General features: G+C 47.3%; 1 protein-coding gene and 1 long non-coding RNA gene across 4 annotated transcripts in view; one reads left to right on the top strand and one right to left on the bottom strand.

The window, feature by feature from the left end:
- Positions 1 to 253: 253 nt before the first annotated feature.
- Positions 254 to 2,171, bottom strand: LOC147824900 (uncharacterized). The gene is made up of 3 exons (XR_015441833.1): positions 1,976 to 2,171; positions 1,455 to 1,537; positions 254 to 716 (listed from the first exon to the last, which is right to left on the bottom strand). It is a non-coding gene; the product is annotated as an uncharacterized LOC147824900 (long non-coding RNA).
- A 2,345-nt stretch (positions 2,172 to 4,516) lies between these two features.
- The window catches only part of Homer2 (homer scaffold protein 2), a 95,194-nt gene continuing 77,814 nt past the window's right edge, over positions 4,517 to 21,896 (top strand). Inside the window, exon 1 of one of the 3 annotated variants that reach the window (XM_004852861.4) lies at positions 4,517 to 4,682. In XM_004852861.4, the coding sequence (XP_004852918.1) occupies positions 4,678 to 4,682 (5 nt within the window). In that variant the 5' untranslated portion in view covers positions 4,517 to 4,677. Of the gene's footprint in view, positions 4,683 to 18,974; positions 19,152 to 21,896 lie in introns of those variants that run through there. The other 2 variants (XM_021264885.2, XM_087188531.1) reach the window with 2 other exon arrangements.

Genomic DNA, 21,896 nt, shown 5'->3' with positions numbered 1-21,896 from the left:
CAAGAGAGAGGATAAGAATTATTTTGTATAACTTTTGTTTCCATTTTATATAGATAAAACTATAGATGAAGAGCTGAAGTGTGTATTCAGTTGGAGTATGAAATATATTTCTTACTGACTTGCAGTTAAAAATAAAAACCATTGATTTCTATAGCTTGCTTTGGGAGTCCTGCAAATATTTGTAAATCCTCAGGTCTCACATGTAAATTTCTCGTTTCATGTGCTACATGGTCACCTATCTGATATTGCCTATGACTACATATATGGAGGATTGGGGATACAGGAAGTTCCCAAGGTTATTGTTTTAAATAAGTGTTATATTTTGGGCTAATGTTAGATTTAGAGAAAAACTGCAACAGTAGCATAGGGGGTTCACATATTCCCCTCATGTAGTCTCCCTTATTTGTTAATGTCTCTCATTACCATGGAGCATTTGTTATAACTAAAGACTCAACACAAGTACTTCTAACTAAACTCGAGTCTTTATTTGGATTTCATCAGCTTTTCTTCTTTTTGTTCCTGGATCCAATCCAGAATGCCACATTGCAGTTGGTTGTCAACTTCCTGAGTCTCCTCCGGTCTGTGGCAATTCTTCAATCTTGTTTTTGATGACCTTGACAGTTTTGAGGGAGTACTGGTCAGGTATTTTGTAGAACGTCTCTCAGTTTCAGTTTGCCTGAGGTAGTTCTCATAATTAGATTGAGGTCATAGGTTTTCTTGGGGGAAAAAAAATCACACAGGTGAAGTGCTCTTCAAATCCTGTCCTACTGAGATAAGTACAAGATGTCAACATGACCGCTGAGAATGCCAACCTTAGTCTCTTGATCTCTTGGTTAAAGTGGTGTCTGCCATGTTTGTTTGTTTCTGCCTTGTTTTTCTTCTATAACAGTAGTATTTTCTCTATTCAAAGTCTATTCTTTGAAATCAGATCATTGAAACACTTAAGACCAGCTTGACCTCAGGGGCAGGGGCAGGGGCAGGGGTGATAGTGGTAGTTTAAACTCCATTCTACACATATGCTTTGGACTTCTTTGTAAAAAAGAACTGTCCTGGGCTGGGGATTTAGCTCAGTGGTTTTGCCGCCTGCTGCGCGAGTGCAAGGACCTGAGTTCAATCCCCGGTACCAAAAAAAAAAAAAAGAACTGTCTCTTCTCCACTTATTTACTTACTTGATAATTTGTATCACTATGAACTCATGTATATTTATTTTATGTTATGGGTTACACTCCTATGTATCATTGTGTTTTTGCTCAAATGGTTCCAGCTTTGAGACCTCTTTTAGTTGGCTCTTGCATCCCTGTTCTTCCTCTGTTTTTTTTGTTTTTTGTTTTTTTGTTTTGTGTTTTTTTGGTACTGGGGATCAAACTCGGGTCCTTGCGATTGTGAGGCAGGCATCAGAACCACTGAGCTAAATCCCCGGCCCCTCTTCCTTTATTTTTAAAGAACCTCCTTACTTTTAAGAATTGCAAGATGTTCCAGGCTCATCTTGTATATTCCCTGTCTCGAACATAGGATCAGCCATTTCTCCAGGAGCTAGCTTTTTAGAGACAAAAGCCAGAGATGTGGAATGTCATCCTGTTATACACAGAGGGTCCATAGTGCTTCTCTCCCCAAGAGACTTTGGAGAATTTGTGAAGGATAAAGAAGGAGGAGGACATGTGGGGCTGCTCCATTATCTTATTTTCCTGGCTTGGATGTAGCACTCTGGTAAGCCTACCCGAGGTTATCTGATCTGTCCCAGTTAGATCAGAAGGTTCCTCAGACCACCTGTCTGTGCCTGGCGACCAGATTCTGGAAGCCTCTGTATCCCACACAGAATGGCAAACATTCTGAGTCTTTGAGATTTAGCTGGTCAAGGTCTAGAGTCCCAGACTCTGTCCCTGTGACAGCATCTCTCCCCTCTCTGAGGCAAACTCTTCCAACTGAGCCTGGATTCAGCCTCCCCTTTTCCCAAGACTACCCTTCCTTCTCACACCTTCAGTGTTGTGCCCCATCAGCTCCTCTTGCTTAGCCAAGTCTCTTGGCCTAAAGAGATTCTCCTTGGCTTTGTTTCAACCTCCAGCCAACAAGAGTAGAATCATCTCCCTTGACAATTGGGGCCATGGAGACTATGGAGATAGGAGATTTTCCACAGAAAAAGGGTGGCTTCATGGAGGGCCCCTGATAGACAAATTAAGTGGTTCCTCTCTTGGGAAGATTCCAAGATGATGAAATAGTGTAAGGACTATTACAGAGGACAAAGCTGAGTGCTGGCCAGAGCCACCTGGGGAAGCTCCTGAGAGGCCAACTGGACCTGGCCTGGAGTTAGGGTTGGAGGACAGGAGTGGAGGCTACTTCCTCCAGTGGTGGCAGCCAGAAGTTGGAGGAAAGGAGGGGGATCCACCCCTTCTCACCTCAGAGTGACAGCCATTTCACCTCAGGAGGCTTACTTCTCCAAGGTTGGCCTACTTCCTGCCAACTGTGTGTGGAAGCCAGAGTGATTCACCACCCCACCTATTTAAGCCTCCCCCTTGCATCTGGCCCAGGTAATGTGAGTGTGCCCTAAAGATCAGGAGCAAAAGGACACTAGAGTCAGGGCTTGGAGCAACACCTGGCCCCTCCAGACACAGCCTTGTCTTTGGGTAGCCTTGTTCCACCTGAGCTGGCTCCTGCTCTTCAGTCCCCCTCTGCTGACTTCTCTCCTTGGCTCTGCCAGGATTACCTATTCCTCAAGCACCTTGGCTCTGCCCTGGTCCTTGGAATTCAGCTCGTGATAGATAAGCTTCCTCTAGGACCAAGGGCTCATTCACTGTGGCACCAAACAGACACCTGTGCCTATTGACCCCAAGCAGTGTACCAAGTGGACACTTGTGCTTACTGACCCCAGCCAATTTGGTCCTGGTATGGCTGTCCTGTTTGCTTATTCATTCATTGAACAAATATTTATGGAGGACCTTCAGGCGCAGTTCTAGGTAACGTGATATGGCTTTGTAAGAGTTTGCAGTGTTTCAAAGAAATTAAGCCAATAATTTCACAAACAGATGACACTAAGTACAACAATAACAACAAAGTACAGGAGCATTAGTCAAAGCTCCTAAAAGAAAACAGTTTACTGAGGTCTGCAGAATGATAGGAATTGGCTAGACAAGTGAGTTGGGGTGACGAAGGGAGGAGAAGGGGAAATCTTTGCAGAGTGCAAGGATAGCAGATGAAAAGGCCGAAAGAATGGCAGGAATCCCGGGAGGGTGGGAGCAGAGGAGGCTAGAGAGGGTAGTGGAAGCCAGGCTGGGCAGGGCCTGGTAGGTATGTTCAGTGTCCTGGTCTCCATCCTAAGAACGGGGAAGAAAGCCACTAAAGAGTGACACAAGCAGACTTGTATTTGAGAAATTACTAGCCACAGTGAGAAGCACAGATTAGAGGGGGCTGGTGCTCCTGTGAGGACATGGCGGTTAGCAGGTGACAACTGGGGTCCCAAGAGAGATGAGGGCAGGGCTCAGTGGTGCCCCTGCCCCATCTGCAGTCCCTGTACTTTTTACTGTCCTGAGATGCAGGGCTCTTGTGGGCAGCGCGTCCTCAGCAGAAGATGATCCAGTGGGAGGCCCAGAGAGAGGCGATGAAGGTTAGGTCAGTCCCAGTGCCAGCCTCTCTTTGGTCGGTATGTACTGACGACATTAAGAAATTGCTTCTCTAAGTCCTGCTTTTGCCATCCCAGGTTCCCTTGCTCTGAGAACAGAGCCAAGCCCTAAAGCAATGACCCTCAACGTGGAGCCCCCATCCCACTTTTACCCAGTGAGGTGCCCAAGCACCTGCTTCAGGTGCAGTATTCTCCCTGCCAGGCCGGCTTCCAGAATCTCTGGGGGGTGGTATTACCCCAAAGCCCCCAAGCCAGCCAGGCAATGAACAGAAAGACGAAGGTGAGCTTTAAGGAGGGGCATGGCCGCGTCCATCTCCACTTCTGGAGGCCTGAGCTATAATCTGGGTATGTGACCTTGGAGAAATCCCTTCCCTCCCTGGTCTGGGTTCCCTCATCTACAAACTGAAGGCAGCTGCCAAGGGCCCACAGCTGCGAGTGGTACTCTAGGTACAGCTCATGGGATGTTCAGGACGCTCAGGGCGACCCTGCGCCAAGCTCCAGAGTTGGGGTCAGCCAGGAGGAGAAGGGGGCGGCGGGGGGAGGGAAGAGCGGCTGCTGTGCAGCCGGGCAGGGACCTTGTCCACATCGCCGCGCCCCGCTCCTCTCTCCTGGCCGTGGCTCGGGGGCCACGGAGGTTACATAACAAAAAGGAGGGGGCGAGGGAGGGTGGGGGGCGGGAGAGAGAGGTGGGAAGGGAGGGGTAGTAGAGGGGGAGCGGCGAGGGAAGGGGGAGGAGAAGCGTGGGGAAAGGAGGGAGAGGGAGTGGGCAGGCGGGGAGGAGGAGGGGGAGGGAAAGGAGCGGCGTGGGCAGGGGAGGGAGCGGCGTGGGGAGGCGGGGCGGGGCGGGGCGGGGCGGACCCCGCCCAGCCCCGCCGGTCCAGCCCCCGTCCTCCCTCCAGCCCTACCGCCCGCGGGAGCCGTGCAGCCCGCGGGAGGCAGCGACAGCGCCGGGACTGAGCCGGGCGCTCTCGGCCGCCGCATGTACCTCGCGGGGAGCGGCTGCCGAGCGGGCGGAGAGCGAGCGCCAGGGGCCCCGTGGGAGCGGCCGCCGGAGCAGCCCGGAGATGGGGTGAGTGTCCCCGAGCTCGGGGCTCGAAGCCGGGCGGGGCGGGCGCGAGTGCGCAGCTGGCCTCGGGGAGTCCGGGCCGCCCGACCGCGCGCCCGCGCCCTACAGGGCACCTTCTCCCCTCGCAGCCGGCGGGGCCGCGGGGACAGCGCGGGGACCCGAGCCCGTCCGGCCGCGGCCCTTCCGCGTCCTCACTCCCGGCTCGGCCAACTCCGGGCCTGTGTTTGCGAGCGTGGAAAGCAGTTTGTCGTTCTCCGCGATTGGATAGATTGCAAGCAGAATGGAAATCGAAGTTTTCCTGGAAAGGAAACACACCGGAGCGCGATGCCCCTCAGCGCAGGCACAGTAGCCGAGGACTGTGAGGTCCTTGGGCACCTCCGAGGCTCCGGTCTCAGACAGCTCCGTAGATGCTCGGGAGGGAAGTTGAAATACTCACTATGTGACTAATGCCTTTGAGTGTATAAAGTAATTTACAGAGCAGGTTGATCGCTCCTCCGCGTCCCTCCGAGCGGTAGGCGCTGTGAGTCAGGGCGCCACTGTGCTAATAGACAATAACTCCTCTCATCTGTTCCTCGGTGCGGCAGCAGTGTGGGGGCCGGTCGTTTTCTGGGGAATGCTTGTTGTGCCCATTTGATAGATGAGGAAACTGAGGCACCGAGAGGACTACATCCAGGTTGCACAGCTAGCTGATGTGCATTTGGAGAAGGGCGACATTTAGTGCGCGGTGGTGGGCACAGGGAATGGATGCGTGAATGAACTGGAGCCTCGAGTCTCTGCTCCCTTGCTGCAGACTTCAGCCAGTCCGCAGGACTCAGAGACTTACTGGTTACAGAGCTCCTGCTTTCCTCTTGAAAATGGGTGGGACAAGGCAGACTAGGGTGCTGTGGAAGGGGCACGATTGTCCCGGTGGGGTCAGCAGCTTCTCTATGCTTCACCCCAGGTAAGTTTTTGCAGTCATTTTGCCCAGGGAGCCTTATCCACGGGGACTGAAGAGGGAAGGGGAGTCATGAGCTGGCTGCGGGGACAGAAAGGGGCACGGAAGTTTGCTAAGATGTTCGTGCCAGTCCCGGAGACTTCACACATGCCAGCAACTGTGGGTTGACTGTCCCAGAGGCTCCTAGCTGGGAGGCAGCTTTTCTGTAACATTTCAGGCAGTTCCTCAGCAAACTATGAAAGAGCTGATCTTTGAGCAGCGGGAACCTTTTTGGTTCTCAGATTTCATACTTTTAAAAAAATGTTCTGGAAGAAGGAGTTAGCAAATGTAGGTCTCAAGATGGAAGATAAAAAGGATCTGGCAATTTTAACTCTCTGTCCTGCACCCCAGCACACTTGTGTGATCAAAAGCAAATATTGAAACTGTGGTTGAGATCAAATAGTTCTGTGGAAATGAAAATGTTTACTCATAAAAGCTTAAAGAAAATGTCAGAAAATAATCTTTGTTTCTGAAAGAAGAGAGGAGGAGTAGTTTGGGGATTTAAACACAGAACATGTCTTTCATATCATTTTAATATCACCCAATAAATGTATGTTACTTGTTCATAAGGGCTACATTGTAACTGCTACCTACCTCTGCCATTTTTGTCATATCTACTTTTATAATTTATGTGAATGTACAAACCATGGTTGTAAATTGAGATGAGCTAAGGGCTGGTCAAGCACTTTAGACAGAGGAGGTGGAGGGAGCCATTTTAACCAAAAATAGAACCAGTGTCATCCTTCCTGAAAGTTGTGTAGGATGGAGGGCAACGAACCAAGAAAGGGTAGCCAGCAGCAGACCTTCCTGTGGTCTTACCAGCTTTGGCATGGCTCTACTCTGTGGACACGACTAGGATTTAAGGGAAAATCCAAACCATCTCCCCACTTAAGATGCCCTTCCTCCTTCAGATATTCATTCCCACTTCTCTTAGGTGAGGGTGTGTTAAGTGTCTGGTCTCTCCAGTTTGTGCTGTCACTGCCCAAGCCAGCTATTGCAGACTTGCTCCCCTTTTCAGAGCTCTTTCCCCACTTCCCTATCCCTGGCCTCTCTTTCCACTGACCAAGGAGCTGAGCAGCAGGGAACATCTTCATCTTCCACAGTGTGGCTGTCATTACCATCCCCTTCCTGCCTGTGTCCTCAAGGGCCTGTCCTCTCTGCTGTCCTTGAAGAGGCCCCCTCCTTTCAATGTAGCCTCCACCCATCCCCTTACCTTCTCAAAGGATGTCTTTCCTTCCTAATTTCCTCTCCTGAGTTTTCCATTGGTCTAGGAACATGCTCCAGTTCAGCATTGTCCGACAGAACTTTCTGTGGTGTTGGAAATGTTCTGTACCTGTGTGGTCCAGGATAGCAACCACCAGCCACATGAGGCTAACGTGCACTTGAAATGTGGCTAGAGTGACTGAGGACCTGAATTTTTAATTTAATTAAAGTTTAAATAGCCACATGTAGCTCATGGCTGCCATATTGGATAGTACAGCTTTAGCCTCTACTAGCTTAAAAAGGATCTCTCCCTCCTTCCTGTGTTCCTCTCTGGCTTCCTTCTACTTCTCTGTTCCCCGTCTCCTCAAGACATGTTAAAATATATGTCCAAGCCCACAATGTCCACTTTCCTTTCCTGTTTGTTTGCCTCTACCCTCTACCCCTGGGCTGAAACTGCCAGGTCTCTGTTGCTCTTTGGTCTCACTCCACATGGTGGGGTTACCTAGGGCCTGCGCCTGGTTCCTCTTTGTCAGCAACCTTTGTCTAGGTAATGTGATCCCATCTCCAAGCTACCCCCCCCCCACACACACACTGTCTGTCTGCTGTCGACCCTCATGTTTTTAATTCCAGTACCACCTTTCTCAGGGCTTCTGACTCTTGCTCATGTATGGGGCCTTTGATATTCCTTGCACTCCTCCCCTTCCCCTTCTTCCCCATCCCAGCCAGTGGCCCCTCAAGCCTTGGATTGCTGAGTCATCCTTGATTCCTTTTACCTGCTTGTCACATCCAGGCTTTCAGTTGGTCCTGTGGGTTCTATTTACAAGATGTGTGTGGAGCATGCTCACCTCTCCTGGTGATCACCACTAATACCACTCTAGTTCTGGCCCTCCTTTCCTCCTTCCTGAGCACCCCTCCCCTTCTCCTCTGGGTTGCCTCCAGGCCATTCTGCACACAGAAGCCAGAGACTGGCTTTTACAATTGCAGATCAGATCGTGCCACTCTCCTCTTGAAACATCCCGCAGCAGATAAGGCCCTGGCCCTGGCCCTTGCCCTTGCCCTTGCCCTTGCCCATCTCCAGCTTCCTCAGCTGCTCTGCTGGTGGCCCTCATTGTGCTCTACTTCTTCTTGGGGTCCTTTCCTTTTCTTACCTTACCTGGGACCCCTTAACTCCTGTTCCCCCTGTCTTGAAAACTCTTCCCCTGGCTCTGCAAGCACCTTCTCCTTCTCTTTCTTCAGCTGCTCAGCCTTTCCAGCCACCCTAGGTGGACCACTCCTTCCCATAGCTCTAAGGCAGCCCCACTTTCATCTGCTACAGTTGTTTGCCCCGGCACACCTGCAATCATTTGGGCTTTGTTTACTTAGTTATAATGTGCCTGCCTTCAATGTTACCTCACAAGGATAGGGCCTTATCTTTTCTGCCATTGTGTGCCAACACTTAGTGCAGTATCTGGCTCTCAATAGGCTCTCAATAAATATTTTTGATTGAGTTAGTGCTGGAAGCTAGCCTGGAAGTTGTGATGATTTTTGGATTACTTTTTCTATAATGTGCTTAATTGAGAGTTGTAAGGGCCAAGAGAGAAAGGGATCATATTTGAATGCGGTTTTCTTTAAATGCTAGCAAGCCATTTCACTTTTTATTGTGACGTGGGTTCATTTTCAGGCTGTCTGCTGCCACCCAAGTATTGGGGCTGTAAATTATCTTTTTATCTCCCTGTAAAAGGCCAGCAGAAAAGCCAGCCTGTCTGCTGTTGTGACTTTCAGCTGATTTTGTCAGTGTTTACAAACAAGATCTACTCTATTACTGGTTGGCTTCGTTTTACACTTATTCTGTTCAGCTAAGATTATCTTGCAATGTATGAATGCCACAATCTTGGTTATCTAACACTTCGGGCTGCCTTTCAGTCAGTAATCTATACTGATTAACTTTCTTTTGATGATCATTCCTTCTTTAGCTTTCCATTCCTCCTGAATCACACCAAACTGTGACTTCTCTTTAGGTTTGAGTTAACTAAAATAGATAGTGTATAGTCTCAGATATATTGAAAGTGAGCTTGTTTTCACTTGGTCCCGTTGGTTTTTTTAAGCTTTGCTAACTAAGATCCAGTAATCCCCTCATTTGCAAGGCAGCTGGTGCCCTGCTGAGGACCCAGTGATCTGCAGACCTGCTAGTTCCTGGCTCTGTGTTGTTTATACACTGAAAAGGGCGATGAGCCATATAAACAATACCAGCTTTATGTTTAAATGGTGTGAGTTTAAGCAGAATATTATAGTCGCAGGGTGTAAGAGCTGGTAATGGGGTGGTTGTCTCTTTGGGGAATTTAGGAAAGATGCCCCAGAATACTATGGGGAGGCGCTGAAGGGCTGTTTGTATCTCAGATCACTCTCATTCAATTAGATAAACATCTCTCTTAGTATCTGAGTTAGAAAAATACAGAGTTTGGGAGTAAGCACTAAATAAATATGTATTGAAAAATAAACTGAATAGGTGAAAATGCATACACTGTTTGGCTTTTTTGTTTTGTTTATTAACTACAGTTTATTAAATAATAGAGGACGAGGAAGTGGGCTAGAAGATATTGAGGTAGAGCAGATTTTAAATAGGGGTTCCATTTTAAAAACCTCTCTTTATGAAAGAGGTGTTAAAGAGCTGAAGGAAGAAGAGTGAACCACATAGATGTGTGAGGGAAGAGTGCTTTTGGCAGTGTGAACAGTAAGTGCAAAGGCCGAGTTAGAAGCACGCCTGGTGTGCCGAGGAACAGTAAGGAGGCCAGTGTAGCTGAGCAGAGTGAGGGAGAGTGGAGGCAAGGAGGTTGGGGGAGTGGCAGGGCCAGGGCATTTCTTTGGGTCGCCTTTTACTTTGGGAACTGTTATTTTTGTTGGAAACTGTTCTGGAACTCCTGGCCTGAAGGGTTGTTAGGATTTTCTAAATAACTCAGTGATTTGTATAAATTATTATATTTCTTTCCTGTTAAGCCTCCTGAGGATCAGAGTCAAATGTCTGGTCACCCTTAACACATTTATCAGAGCTCACCCATTACTTTTATTTCCAGTTAGTTTTGGGGTCCTCTTCTTTTTAAACAAAATGAAAATAGCTTTGTTTTGTTTTAAATTCTAAAAACATCCTGTGTTAATACTAAAAAATATCAGCATAAAGAAGGAAATGAAAATTATTTATCATCCCGCATCTAAGGGATAACCTCAGCCAACACTTGGTTGTTTATCTCGGCAGACTTCTCCATGTATATATGACTCTGTGTGTCAAAATGTATGTCTTCATAGAGGAAACATATTTTTAACAAAATGAAATTGTCTTATACATCTATTCTGTAGCATAATTTTTTCACCTTAAAATATCTTGAGTGGACATCCTTCCATGCCCGTAACTATAAAAATACATCATTGTTTAAACCCGTACCAACTTCTAGTTTGTCATTTTGCTAAATTTTATGCATTTTTATAAACCTCCTTAAATCCTTTCTAGGATAAGGCAAGGTATTTTTTTTAAAGACATTTTGACAGTTCTTTAAAGCAGTTGTTTGCTTTACTGTAAATGAATTACTGAAGGAAAGAAATGGTAGAGACCAGGACTGCAATTAACATCGGGTAATTTTGGGGCCTGTGTAATTTTGAGTGAGTCACAGCTCCTTAGTGAATCTCCTTGAGAATATCAAGGATTTGTCGTTGTTGCTAAGGGTGGTTGGTGGACCGAGACCCAGCTGCTCAAATGGATTCTCCTTGTTTGGAAATATGAAGGCACAGTAATTCTGCTTCAAGGCTTGGATGAGAAGGTTCATTGCAGACAGAGACCCAGGCCCTCACCTGGAAGACCCCCTTGTGCTTCAGGGACTCCCTGGCTTATACCTGCTCCTTCAAAGAGAATCCCTGGGTGAGAGGGTCGGTAGGGACATATTGTGGGAAGGACATTATATTCCTTGTTTCTGTTGCAAGGCAAATTTAATCTTTTTTTTTTTTTTCAAAACAGTTAACTATGGGTAATTCAACGAAGTGTCACCTCAGCTTAATAGACATCCAAAACCTTTGGAAAAGGACTTCCCTCTGGCGCACAGGGCAGGCACTCCTTTTCCATTTGACAAGAGAGCTTCCTTTACCTTTGCCAAGCATGAAGTAAACAGTCACATAGCATATTTACAATAGAGAAAGAGGATTTTTCAGAATCTCAGAAGTCTCTGGTATACCAGGTCCTGACTTTATAGATCTTGAGAGTTACCCTTTGGCTTTTTCCAGCATGAAATAAACTGAGCAAAAGGATGCATTTTGTTTCTGCTCTGAGTTGGTTTTGACACTTGGCCTCTGAAGTGCTGCATGTTGTGTGTGTGCATTTCCTAGGCATTGCCCATGCAGGCTGCCCGGAATCGTATTTATAGGTTTGGAGGTGAGAGCTGGTTTCATGAGCCCGTTTCCTAGCAGGGTGTGTTCTGTGTGGGAAGAGCGGCAGGACGGAAGCCTCTCTGAATGCACGATGAAGTCTCCAGTAGTTCTGCCACCGAGGTGCTGTTAGTCATATGGTATCATTCTCGGAGAAATTATTTAAATTATATTTCAAATTAGCTTGTTAGAATAAAAATACGCTTGTGGGAAACACATTTAGACATTTGTCAAAGACTAGAGAGATTTTTTTAAAAAACATTTTTATTCACAAGCCTGGTTGATAGTCTTCTTATTATTCCTCTGAGGAATTAGGCACCATGGACTCTCCGCCTCTGAGCAGAGAAACATGGGATACAGCTTTCCCCGTGGCCGAAGGAGTCCTCCTGACAGCCAGGCATTAAAAAGCCCTCTGCTACCCAGACATCTCCTGGCCAAAAGAGGGCCACATGTGCCTGGACCCCAGCTGTGAGGAGCTCCAGCAGCCCCTTTCTTTGCCCTTCCTGGAGAAATCTCTGTCTAGATTATCCGGGGGCCTGGCAGAGTCCAAGCTGCCTTTTGATATCCTTAGCCTATCTGTGGGTTACAGGGTGGAGCTGTCCACAGAGACCTAATTAGTAAGGAATAGTGCAGACCCCGATGGCTGCGCACTGACACCCTTTTGGGATCTTTAATTGGGAAAGCTTTTAATTGGAGTTGTTCAGATAAATGGAGAAAGGAAAGTTGCTTTGGCTTCTGTTGTCCTGGGGGAGGGGCTAACAGAGAAGGACCTCAAGGGAAAGAGGAATGGAACCTGTTTTAGGATGCCCCCCGGAGTGGAGGTGGCATGGAGGTAGCAAGAGGAAGAGCTAACTCCTCCAGGTGTACTGAGCATGGTTCTGGCTGTTTCTCTCAGTGGTGAGTTCATTGTCATGGAGGACCACCTGTTAGGGGATGGGAGGGATGGTTAAATATAAACAGGCCAAGCCTCAGCCCACCCTGAGTGGCCTTATGAGCTTGGATAAATCATTTTCTTTTTTAAGAAGCTTCACTGTATTTTTGGGGTGCTGAGAATGGAATCCAGGACTTCATGCATGCTAGGCAAGTGCTCTACCACTGAGCTGCATGACCAGCCCCAGCTTTACTGTCTTCTCTGTGAAATGACTGATGTGATTAAATAGCAAATGTGTGTAAAGCATTAGTGCAATACCTGACACATGAATATTACCACTCAGAGGACCTGGAAGGTCAAGAGAGCCATGTATGCTAATGAGAAAATGTGCCTGCCAGTTGACTAGATTCATAGGTGCAAGAATAAACAAAAGGGATTTTTTCCTATTGTGAGTATTGGACTAGTGATTTGTGGTGCTGATTGGGGAACCTTTCATTTGATCATTTGTATATTAATTCATTCAAGCAGTAGTGACCATTGCCTATCATGTCACTGTTATAGGTGCTGGGAACAAAGTGATAAAAATATTTGGCTAGTGGAGGAAGGAGGTGTATATCAGACAAATATTATCCAATATTTCAACATGGAAGCATATGGTACCAAGACCATGTGGATTGTCCAGTAGGATTCAGGGTCTCATGCCTCTGTAGTCCTTTAGTTACTCAGATGGATCTGAATTCCCTTCTGATCACTCTTGATCTGCTCATCAGGTTGTGCTCCTTTCTTGACCTTTTTTTTTTTTTTTTTTGGTATATTTATTTAGTTTTAATTTTTTTTTTTCTGTACCAGGGATCGAACTCGGGTCCTTGTGTTCTCAGGGCAGGCGGCAGAAGCACTGAGCTAAATCCCCAGCCCTTTTCTTGACCTTTTGACCAGTGACTATCATCTGGATGTTGAACACCAGGAAAGGTGTCTGGGTGTGGCACTAGGATGATATGGGTTGATAGAATGGGGTCCCCTGCCTTCCTGAGGGAGATGGATGGGGAGGAGGTAATTAGGACAATGAATTCTGTTTTTGAAATATGAACAAGGATGAAATGCTTAACCCTGCAAGGTGTTAGGGAAGGCTTCCTGAAGGAGGTGACCCTCAAGTTGAGTCTTGAAGGATGAATAAGAGTTGCCCAGGCAGACAAAATGAGGAAGCAGGGAGTTAAAGTGGAGAGTGCTTCCCTGGAAAGCAATGAAGTCTGGAGGTCCAGAATGGGGATCTTAGACTCAGTCTTGGGTTGCCCATGCATTGGCTGTGTGGCCTGGATATTGACAATGACCTTTGAGCTTCCATTTCCTCACCTGTGAGGTGGGAATAATAATGGTACCAACATCATGGGGTTGTCATAAGGATTAAATGAAGCATAGCGGTCAGTCCTGGTATCAGGGAATGAGGCCTGACCCAGTCTGTGATATGCAGTGGGCTTGGAGGGGGAGAGATGACATTGGGTAGGATGCAAAAACATGCTATAGTATGGGCTTCAGTCTGCAGGCAATTCAGAAAGACCTGGTCTGTAGCTAGGTATGAAGACCCTGGGTTCAATCTCCAACACTGGAAGGTGGTGGTGGGGGAACATATGATTGAATTAATTTGGAACTAAAGAGACCTCATAGGAACTGCCACAGTCTAGGCAAGAAATGTTGAGACCAGAAGGGATGTAGAGGAGGAAACAGCTATGGCACAGATTATATAATGTAAGCCTTGCCCAGTTCTGTAATGGATCTGAGGCAGCCTCCAGGAATGCACATAATACAGTAAAAGAGAAAGATATATGTGAGGGACCTCCCTGGGATTGAGAGGTAGGAATCGTGAATGTCTTTCCTATATAGTTGTTGAATTTTTTTTTTTTTTTGGTACTGGGGATTGAACTTGGTATAGTTGCTGAATTTTAACACAAAGCAAGCTGTCATTTAATGAAAACTTAGTAGCCTATGTCACTATGCACAGTGCTGTTGAATTATTGTTATATCTCATTTAATTCCCTTAGCAAACCCCACTTTCATAGTTGGAGAACTGGATGGGAGAGATTCAACAACCGTCCAAGCTCTCAGCTGGGGCATGGCAGAGTTGGGAATCAAACTCGAGCCTATTAGAGAACAAAGTCTGTGTTTCTAAGATGCACTTTCTGAGGCCAGAGCCCTCATGAGAGTCATGACTCTTGATGGTTGGCACAGGGAGAGGGGTTGGGCTGAGTTGCCAGCAATGTAGGTGTAAGTCTTAGAGTCCCTGACCGATAGTGGTGGCAGTGACTGAGATGGGAACACAAGGAGATGCAGTTCTTTGGGAGGAAATGATGAGAGTTTAGTTTCAGGCAAACGCAGTGCATTTTCGTTTGTGGTGGGCCATCCATGGCTCTGGTTTTGCAGTACTCAGCAGTTGGGATAGAGTCAGAGGTACCATGTGGGAGTCTTCACCTATAAGATGGATTTGGCCACCCAAGGAGAAGATAAAAATGGAGCTCCGCAAAGGACCATAGCTGAAAGGGCAAAACACAAGCTAGTAAGTGAGATTGGGAGGTGATGAAACTCAGAAGAGGCCAGAAGAGAGATGTGTAGGCACCATGGGAGAGGAGGCTGCAAAGTGGAGCATCCTTACAAGGTGAGAGGCCCAGGAAAGCTTAGAGCAGGGTAGGGCTGGAGAAGGTGGGATGTGAGGGCACTGGTGAACGTTGAGAGCAGCTGCAGCCAGGTGTGGAAGCACAAACAGGTCTACAGGCAACTCCAGTTGGGGAGAGAACATGTGGGAAGGGAGGAGAGGAGTCTAGCTGGAGTTGAAGGTGAGCGAGAGGGCGAGTCAGGGTAGGAGGAAGTTCGGCTCTGATTTATAAGTTGAGCATGTTGGGAGGCTGAGGTGAAGAACAGAGGAAAATTGAAGCTGTTAGAGAAAGAGGAGAAGCAGTGAGGCTGGAGGCAGGAGGAACTAGCTCAGGGTTCAGAGAAGGGTAACCGTCCAGAAGGGGCACAGGACAGCAGTCCTCAGACCAGGTGAGTTGCAGGGACAGAGGCATTTGGAGGCTAAGGTGGGAAAGGGAATGAGGGAGGTAGGTCGGCTGGCTTTTCCTTCTCAGTAGGAACTAAGAAGTTCATCTGAGAGCCCAGGGCATAGATCAAGAAGAAAGGAAATGGATTGATACAGTTGCTTGTAGGGGTTGGGGCAGGCAGTTAGCTGAGGCAAATACAGATTTATGAACGGTGTTTAGGGACCACTCGATGAATCAAGAATGTGAGTTTGTAAAGGTGTTCCAGCTAGATGACTTGTCAGTGTCCCAGACAACTAGGGTTGGGAGCAGAGCACACAGCCCCAAATGCGGACAAGGGGTGCGTGTGTGTGTGTGTTTGTGTGTGTGTTTGTGTGTGTGTATGCGTGTGTGCACAGGGATGGCCCCTCTGCTCAGACTGTGAGGCCTTTGCCACCCACAGCCACAGGGACTGTGAGAAGAAAGAGTCTGCTCCATCCCTACTGGTCACCTCTCTGCCCTTGCATCTCCCAGGACCCAATCATTGTTCCATTGTTAATAATTCTTCCAGAGTTTTTCTAAAAAATGCATTAAAATTCTTGCCAGCACAACCTCTCTGAGTAATGAGATTTGTAAGTTTATTAACCTCTCTGAGAAGTGGATTTCCCTGCTTCAGAGGAGCGGATAATCCCTTCCAGGGTACGCACATTAATATGCTGACCTGGAGGGTTAGTGCCACACCCTCAGGCAGAGGCAGTGCAGGGGCTCTTATCTGTGTCTGTCCTCCCCCGCACCGTGTTACTTAGCGTGTACCCTGTGGAAGACAGTCTATCACTGTCCCTCAGCTGGCAGCCCAAAGTTGACATGCTCAGAGAAACCAAACCCTAACAAACCCTTTCTCTCTCAATGAGTCTATAATTCTCTACATTTGAGAAGGAGAAAGTTGGAGGTGGCGTGCTGAGTCTCACACAGGTGAGAATATGTAGTCTGTCATTCACAGTGGCCTGGGAATTCACTGGAGTTGGAAGGGATGGTAGGATATTGCTGTAGGACCGTGTTGAAACACATCCTCTGTCATCATCCCAGTGCTGGCCTTCAGATCTTCACTCGTAATGGGTACTTGACATAAGCCACTTGCAAGGTGTCCTGCTGTAGCAATGATTCATGACTTCATCCTCATTAGTGTAGCATTTCAAGCATGCTATAACTAGCCTGGCCTACTAGTCCTTGGTGAACCCCTGCATACTTGGTCCGTGCCCCCTGTATTATTCATCACATAGAAGATAAAAACATTTTAAATTTTGAGACAGGATCTTTCTGAGTCCCTAAGTTGCTAAGGCTGAGCTCAAACTTGCAAGCCTTCCTGCCTCAGCCTCCAAGACCACTGAGATTATAGATGTGGGCCACCACGCCCAGCCTACATAGAACATTTAATTGTAATGTGAAGTTACACCAACAAATTTTCGTAATCTGTGACTCTCACCCTTCTCAATCAAACCAGTGCTGTTATACAAATATGACAGCCAAATATAATTTTACATTTTCTGGTATTCACATTTAAAAAAATGAAACAGGTGAAATTAAAATTTTAGTTTATTTTAATCTACTCCATAATATTATAATTTCAACATGTAATCAATGGTGAATAAGACAGTTACGGCAATTCTATCTCCCCATGGAATTTTCATCCTAGTAAGGGAGACAAAATCCACCTGCCCTTGTGCCCTGCTTGCCCCCAAACTCCCCCACCAAAAAACAAACCTTTAAGTGGCTCCACAAATAAAATCACACTTCCGGGTGTGCGCAGTGCCAGAAGGAGAGGAGCAGGCTAAGCCCAACATATAGTGTGTGGCTATGAGATGCCTCTCTGGAGAGGTGACCTTTAAGCTGCTAGCTCAGGTGAAAGAAGGGAGCAGAGTGTTTGAGTGCAAAGACCTAGGGAGGGAAAGAGCTGCGTCTAGTGTTAGGGGAGCTGAGATCAGACCAGCATGGCAGGCTGGCAGGGAGTGGGGGAGCCCAGGCTGGGGCTGGAGCGAGAATGAGGCAAGGAGGAAACTGGCATGACCTTGGAGGCCATGACAGGGACCAGCCCGTTGATTTTGTTTGGAGTGCAGTGAGACTGAGTAAGGTGAGGGCTGCATCATGACCTTTATTAAGTTCCATAGAGGCTCGGTGTGGAGAGTGGGTCAGAAGTAGGCAAATGCAGGAGCAAGACCAACAAAGGGCTCCAGGTCCAAGTAGCTGCTGACTAGAGCTCAGAAGGGCTCAGGGAAGAGGATGGGGAGGGGACGGGTTCCCTACAGGGTTCGTTAGGGCTTTGAGATGGATGACAGATGCAAGAGAGGGAGAGGGAGGGAATAGAGGGCCGCTTTGGTTTTTGTCTTGTGCTACTGGTAGCTGGGGGAAATCTAGAGGAGGGGTAGGTTAGCAAGGGTGAGGGAGCCAAGGTTGATACCAGTTTGAGATTGTGCTTGGAGCTGGAGAGGAAGCAGTGAATCACATGAATCTGGGGCTCAGCAGAGAGGTCAGACAGGAGAAGACTGGGTAAGGGCACCACAGGAGAGGCAGGCAGCAGAGCAGAGGGCTCAGAATGAGCTGGAAGCACTCATTCTTTAGGTGACCAGAGAGGAGGAGGAGTGGCCCGTGAGGGAGGAGGAAAGCTAGAGCCGGGGCCAGTGGACAAGTGTCTCCCAGGGGAGAGGGGGACACCCTCCCCCAGAAGGGAAGCCACTGTAGGGTGGCACGGGCAGCCTGGGTGTGGTGGAGCAGCAGGAGCCCTGTCTGCGTGCCCGTCTTCTCTGTGCAGTGTGGGGCTGGGTCCTCAGTGAGAGTAGGGGTGGAGGAGATGACGGAGGCTGTTGTCTGTGAGTGGGGGATACCCTACCAGGGGAACACAAGCCTGTGGGCCACTGAAGAGTGACAGTTTGAGGTCAGAGAACATAAGCGAAACTCATCTGCCCAGCTTTGTGATGCTGCCCAGCGGCTTGGGTGTGGGCATGAAGAAGGCAGATGGCAGATGCATCAGTTGGAGTTTCGCCAGGCTAGGGAGTAGTAGCACCTCCTCTTGGGAGTGGTCATGGGATGGATGGGGAATATTCTGGGCAGTGATGCTGATGCATGCTGAATGTAAAGCGGGCCAGTGGCCAGGGAAAGAGGTGAGTCAGTGGGCCCGAGGGCTCCATGAGATGGGACTGGCCTAGGGAGCCAGAGATGGGCCATGTGGGCAGAAGGAGGACAGGCGGTTCATGTTTCCAGGTGATGACAGGTCCAGCACATGGCTGTGGAGGGTCACCGAAGGGGTGTGGGATGAACACACTGGCATGGAGGAGGCCAGGGTGCTGAGGCCATCCTGTGGATGGTGACAATGACAGGAATTAGGTAGAGGATGCTGGCTGGGAGCTGATGTGCTCATTCTGGCAGTGGCAGGAGATGGCGTGTGAGGTGGTGTCTGGGATGTCTGACTTCCGAGGGAGTGGCAGGAGCCACAAGGATCCAGCCCCGCACTGTGCTCTGTGTGGGAGGTGGGTAGGCGGGACAAGCAGCTCACACCTGAGTATCGAAGGGCTGCATCACTCCCAGGAAGCTCAGCATTCAACAACCATCCCCCCAAGGATGAGGGGAACCTGGCAACACCACAGCTGTTTACTCCTCAGAATAAGAAGGTGGGGACAAAGTTCCTACTGTATCACAGGCCATGCCCTTTACTACCTGCCCTGGGCAGGCTCCACCTGTGACAGGTGCTCTTGGACTCCCTGCCACCCACACAGAACTGAACCTGGGTCCCTCCCATGACCTGAATCCTCCCAGTTAGGTAAGCACAGATCAAGTTCCCCACTCCAAATCGCAGCTGGTCATCTGCCCAGAGATGGCTCTCCTCCACCTGGCCTCACCTCTTGGTCCAAGTTCTCCTTTCTCTGGACTACAAATACCCAAGTCCTTTAGACAAGTAGCGCTAATCTCTTTTGGATCAAGGACCTCTTGAAAATCTGATATAAACTAGAGACACCTTCCCCAGAAAAGCATACACATATGAGGTATGATCAGAAAATACAGTGAGTACTTAAGTATTTTTTTTTCTTAAATTCTTTTATTGGTACATTGTAGGTATACAACACAATTACATTTCTCATTGGGAATTGTACCTTTACATAATGCATCTTGGTTCTTATTTTTTCCCCATTCCTAGCCCTCCCTTCACGCCCTCCACCCTTCCCTATTTACAAAGACTTTATTTCCATTTTTTCCATTTCTCATCATTTTTTCCTTTCCCTTCTTTCCTTTCCCCTGCCCCTCCCACTACCCCTACCCCTTTGGACCTTTTCTTCCTATTTTACATTATTGATTTTTCATTCTAATAATTGGTACATTTTAGGTATACAACATAATGACATTCATCATTGGAAATTTGCACCTTTACATAGTCTCTCGGTTCTTATTTTTCACCCTTGCCCAGCCCTCCCTTCAACCCCTCCAGTCCTCCCTATTTACAAAGATTTTGTTCTTATTTTTCCATTTTCTCATATTAATCCCATTCCCTTCTATCCTTTCCCTAGCCCTCCCACTTCCTTCCCCTTTGCCCCTTTTCTTCCTATTTCACATTACCTATTATACATTTAGTCCTTATTTACACTTTCAGTTTCTCACACCAGAGAAACTATTCGGTATTTACACATGTGTGTCCTATTTATTTCACTTAAAAGTATTCCCTCAATGTGCATCCACTTAGCTATAAATGTCTCTAATTTCTCATTTTTTATAGCTGAGTAGTACTCCATTTTATAAAAAAACCACATTTTCTTTATCCAGTCTCCAGTTGATGGGCATTTGGGCTGTTTCCAAGTTTTAGCTATTACAAACTGCGCTACTATGAACATGGGCGCACATATATCACTGTGGTATGATTCTTTTAATTCTTTGGGGAAGATCCCCAGCAGTGGAATAGCAGGGTCAGATGGGACTTCCAGCCCTAGTTCTTTGAGGTATCTCCATACTGATTTGCACAGTGCTTGCACCAGTCTGCACTCCCACCAGCAGTGGAGCAGGGTTCCTCTTTCCCCCATCCCCGCCAGCATTTGTTATTGGTTGATTTCATGATAGCCGCCATTCTTTCTGGAGTGAAGTGGAATCTCAGTGTTGTTTTCATTTGCATCTCTCGAATGTTGAGCATTTTTTCATGTATTTATTTGCTATTTCTACTTTTAAGTATTTTTTTTATTTACTACAGTAAAAGGTACATTGCCATCAGTAATGTATCTCCCCCTCACTTTGAACTCACTTCTTCCATTCTTCTTGCCACTTTCTGAAGCAGTTTTGGAAGTCCTCTCTTTTATGAGCATATTTAATTGTGCTGTCATGGCTGCCCTGGTGTCCTGAAATTATTCCAGACATTTCGCCTTTCGTGATCATTTTGAATTTGGGAACGAGCCAGAAGTCATACAGTACCAGATCCAGTGAATAAGGTGGATAGGGACACGCCACAGTGTTTTTATGAAATATTTTATTACTTTTTGTTAATATCACTCATTTAAAATCAAGATGGTTGGTATAAATTAGTAACATCATTTGTTACTAAATGCCACATAAATGCTTATTGACTGTTACCCATTTTTTGTTTGTTTGTTTGTTTTTGGTACCGGGGATCTAACTCGGGACCTTGCGCTTGTGCAGCAGGCTCCAGAACCACTGAGCTAAATCCCTGGCTTATTACCCATTTTTAAAGTGATACACTTAATATGACTTAGTCATTTAACTTGAAAGAGCCTGCCTTTCTATTGGATGGCTCCTTTAGAGAGGACTCGTGCACCCATACCAGTGTGTCCCCAGTGATGGTTGAAGCTTCTGCCTTACTTTGGCACCGACAGAATATGATCTGCTAAATTTAAAGGTGATTCCCATGGGACCAAACTGTTGATTAGTCCTGTTTGACTTTATCAGAGCTCTCTCTTTTGCTTTCTCTCTCCCCTTACACACACACACACACACACACACACGCACACTTTCCCCCTCTCAGGAGGTTTGTTTTTATTTGTTTTATTTTGTTTTTGGTACTGGGGATTGAACTCTGGTCCTTGCGCTTTCGGGGCAGTCGGTGGAACCACTGAGCTAAATCCCTGGCCCAGGATGTTTGTTTTTAAAATAGTGTTGCCTTACTATGGGTGGGGAATATTCTGGAAAATTAGAATTGGAATCCCATAGCCTGATTGAAGGCTGTATTACTTGTTTCAAGGGAGGGAGCTAAAAATAAAGCCAACCCTAAGATTCTCCCATGAATTTTAAATGTTCTGAAAGCTTTGCCCTTTGAAGGAAACAATGCCTCATGCCTTAAATAATTGAGTAGAGTACACTGAACATGGCAGTATCACCCAGGCCTGGTCACATTGCAGCCCCTGGGGACCTCTCAAGGGCAAAGTCAGGTGGCCGAAGGAGGTTGTCCTCACAGCCAAAACTGGTGCAGCTTCAAATGTTTGCCTTTTAAACATTTGGTGAAATTGGCACAACCAGTGGAAACATCACAAAAGAGGATGAAGTGATGTGAAATAATGTGAGGTTTTTCCCTGAGAGGCTGCGTGTATCAGCCCCGGGAATTCCTAGTTGGTCCTTTCTGCCCTCTTTTGGCATGTGATTCTCCATTTGAGGTGACTGTGTCCTCGGGCCAAGTGTCTGTCTTCTGTTACCACTAGGATGTTGGCGCTGGCTTCTCTATGTACTTGGTGGAAATTTCTGGAGAATCTGTGTGGGGAAAGAGAAAGCTGCTTTATCTTCAGATGGAAGCTCTTTCA

Source organism: Heterocephalus glaber, unplaced genomic scaffold (assembly GCF_053883595.1).
Source record: "Heterocephalus glaber isolate CG9 unplaced genomic scaffold, H.glaber_assembly_v1.0 deba00001531, whole genome shotgun sequence".
NCBI classification, from domain to species: Eukaryota; Metazoa; Chordata; class Mammalia; order Rodentia; family Bathyergidae; genus Heterocephalus; species Heterocephalus glaber.
The sequence above is the reverse complement of the archived record's forward strand: the minus strand, read 5'-3'. Positions and strand labels throughout refer to the sequence as shown.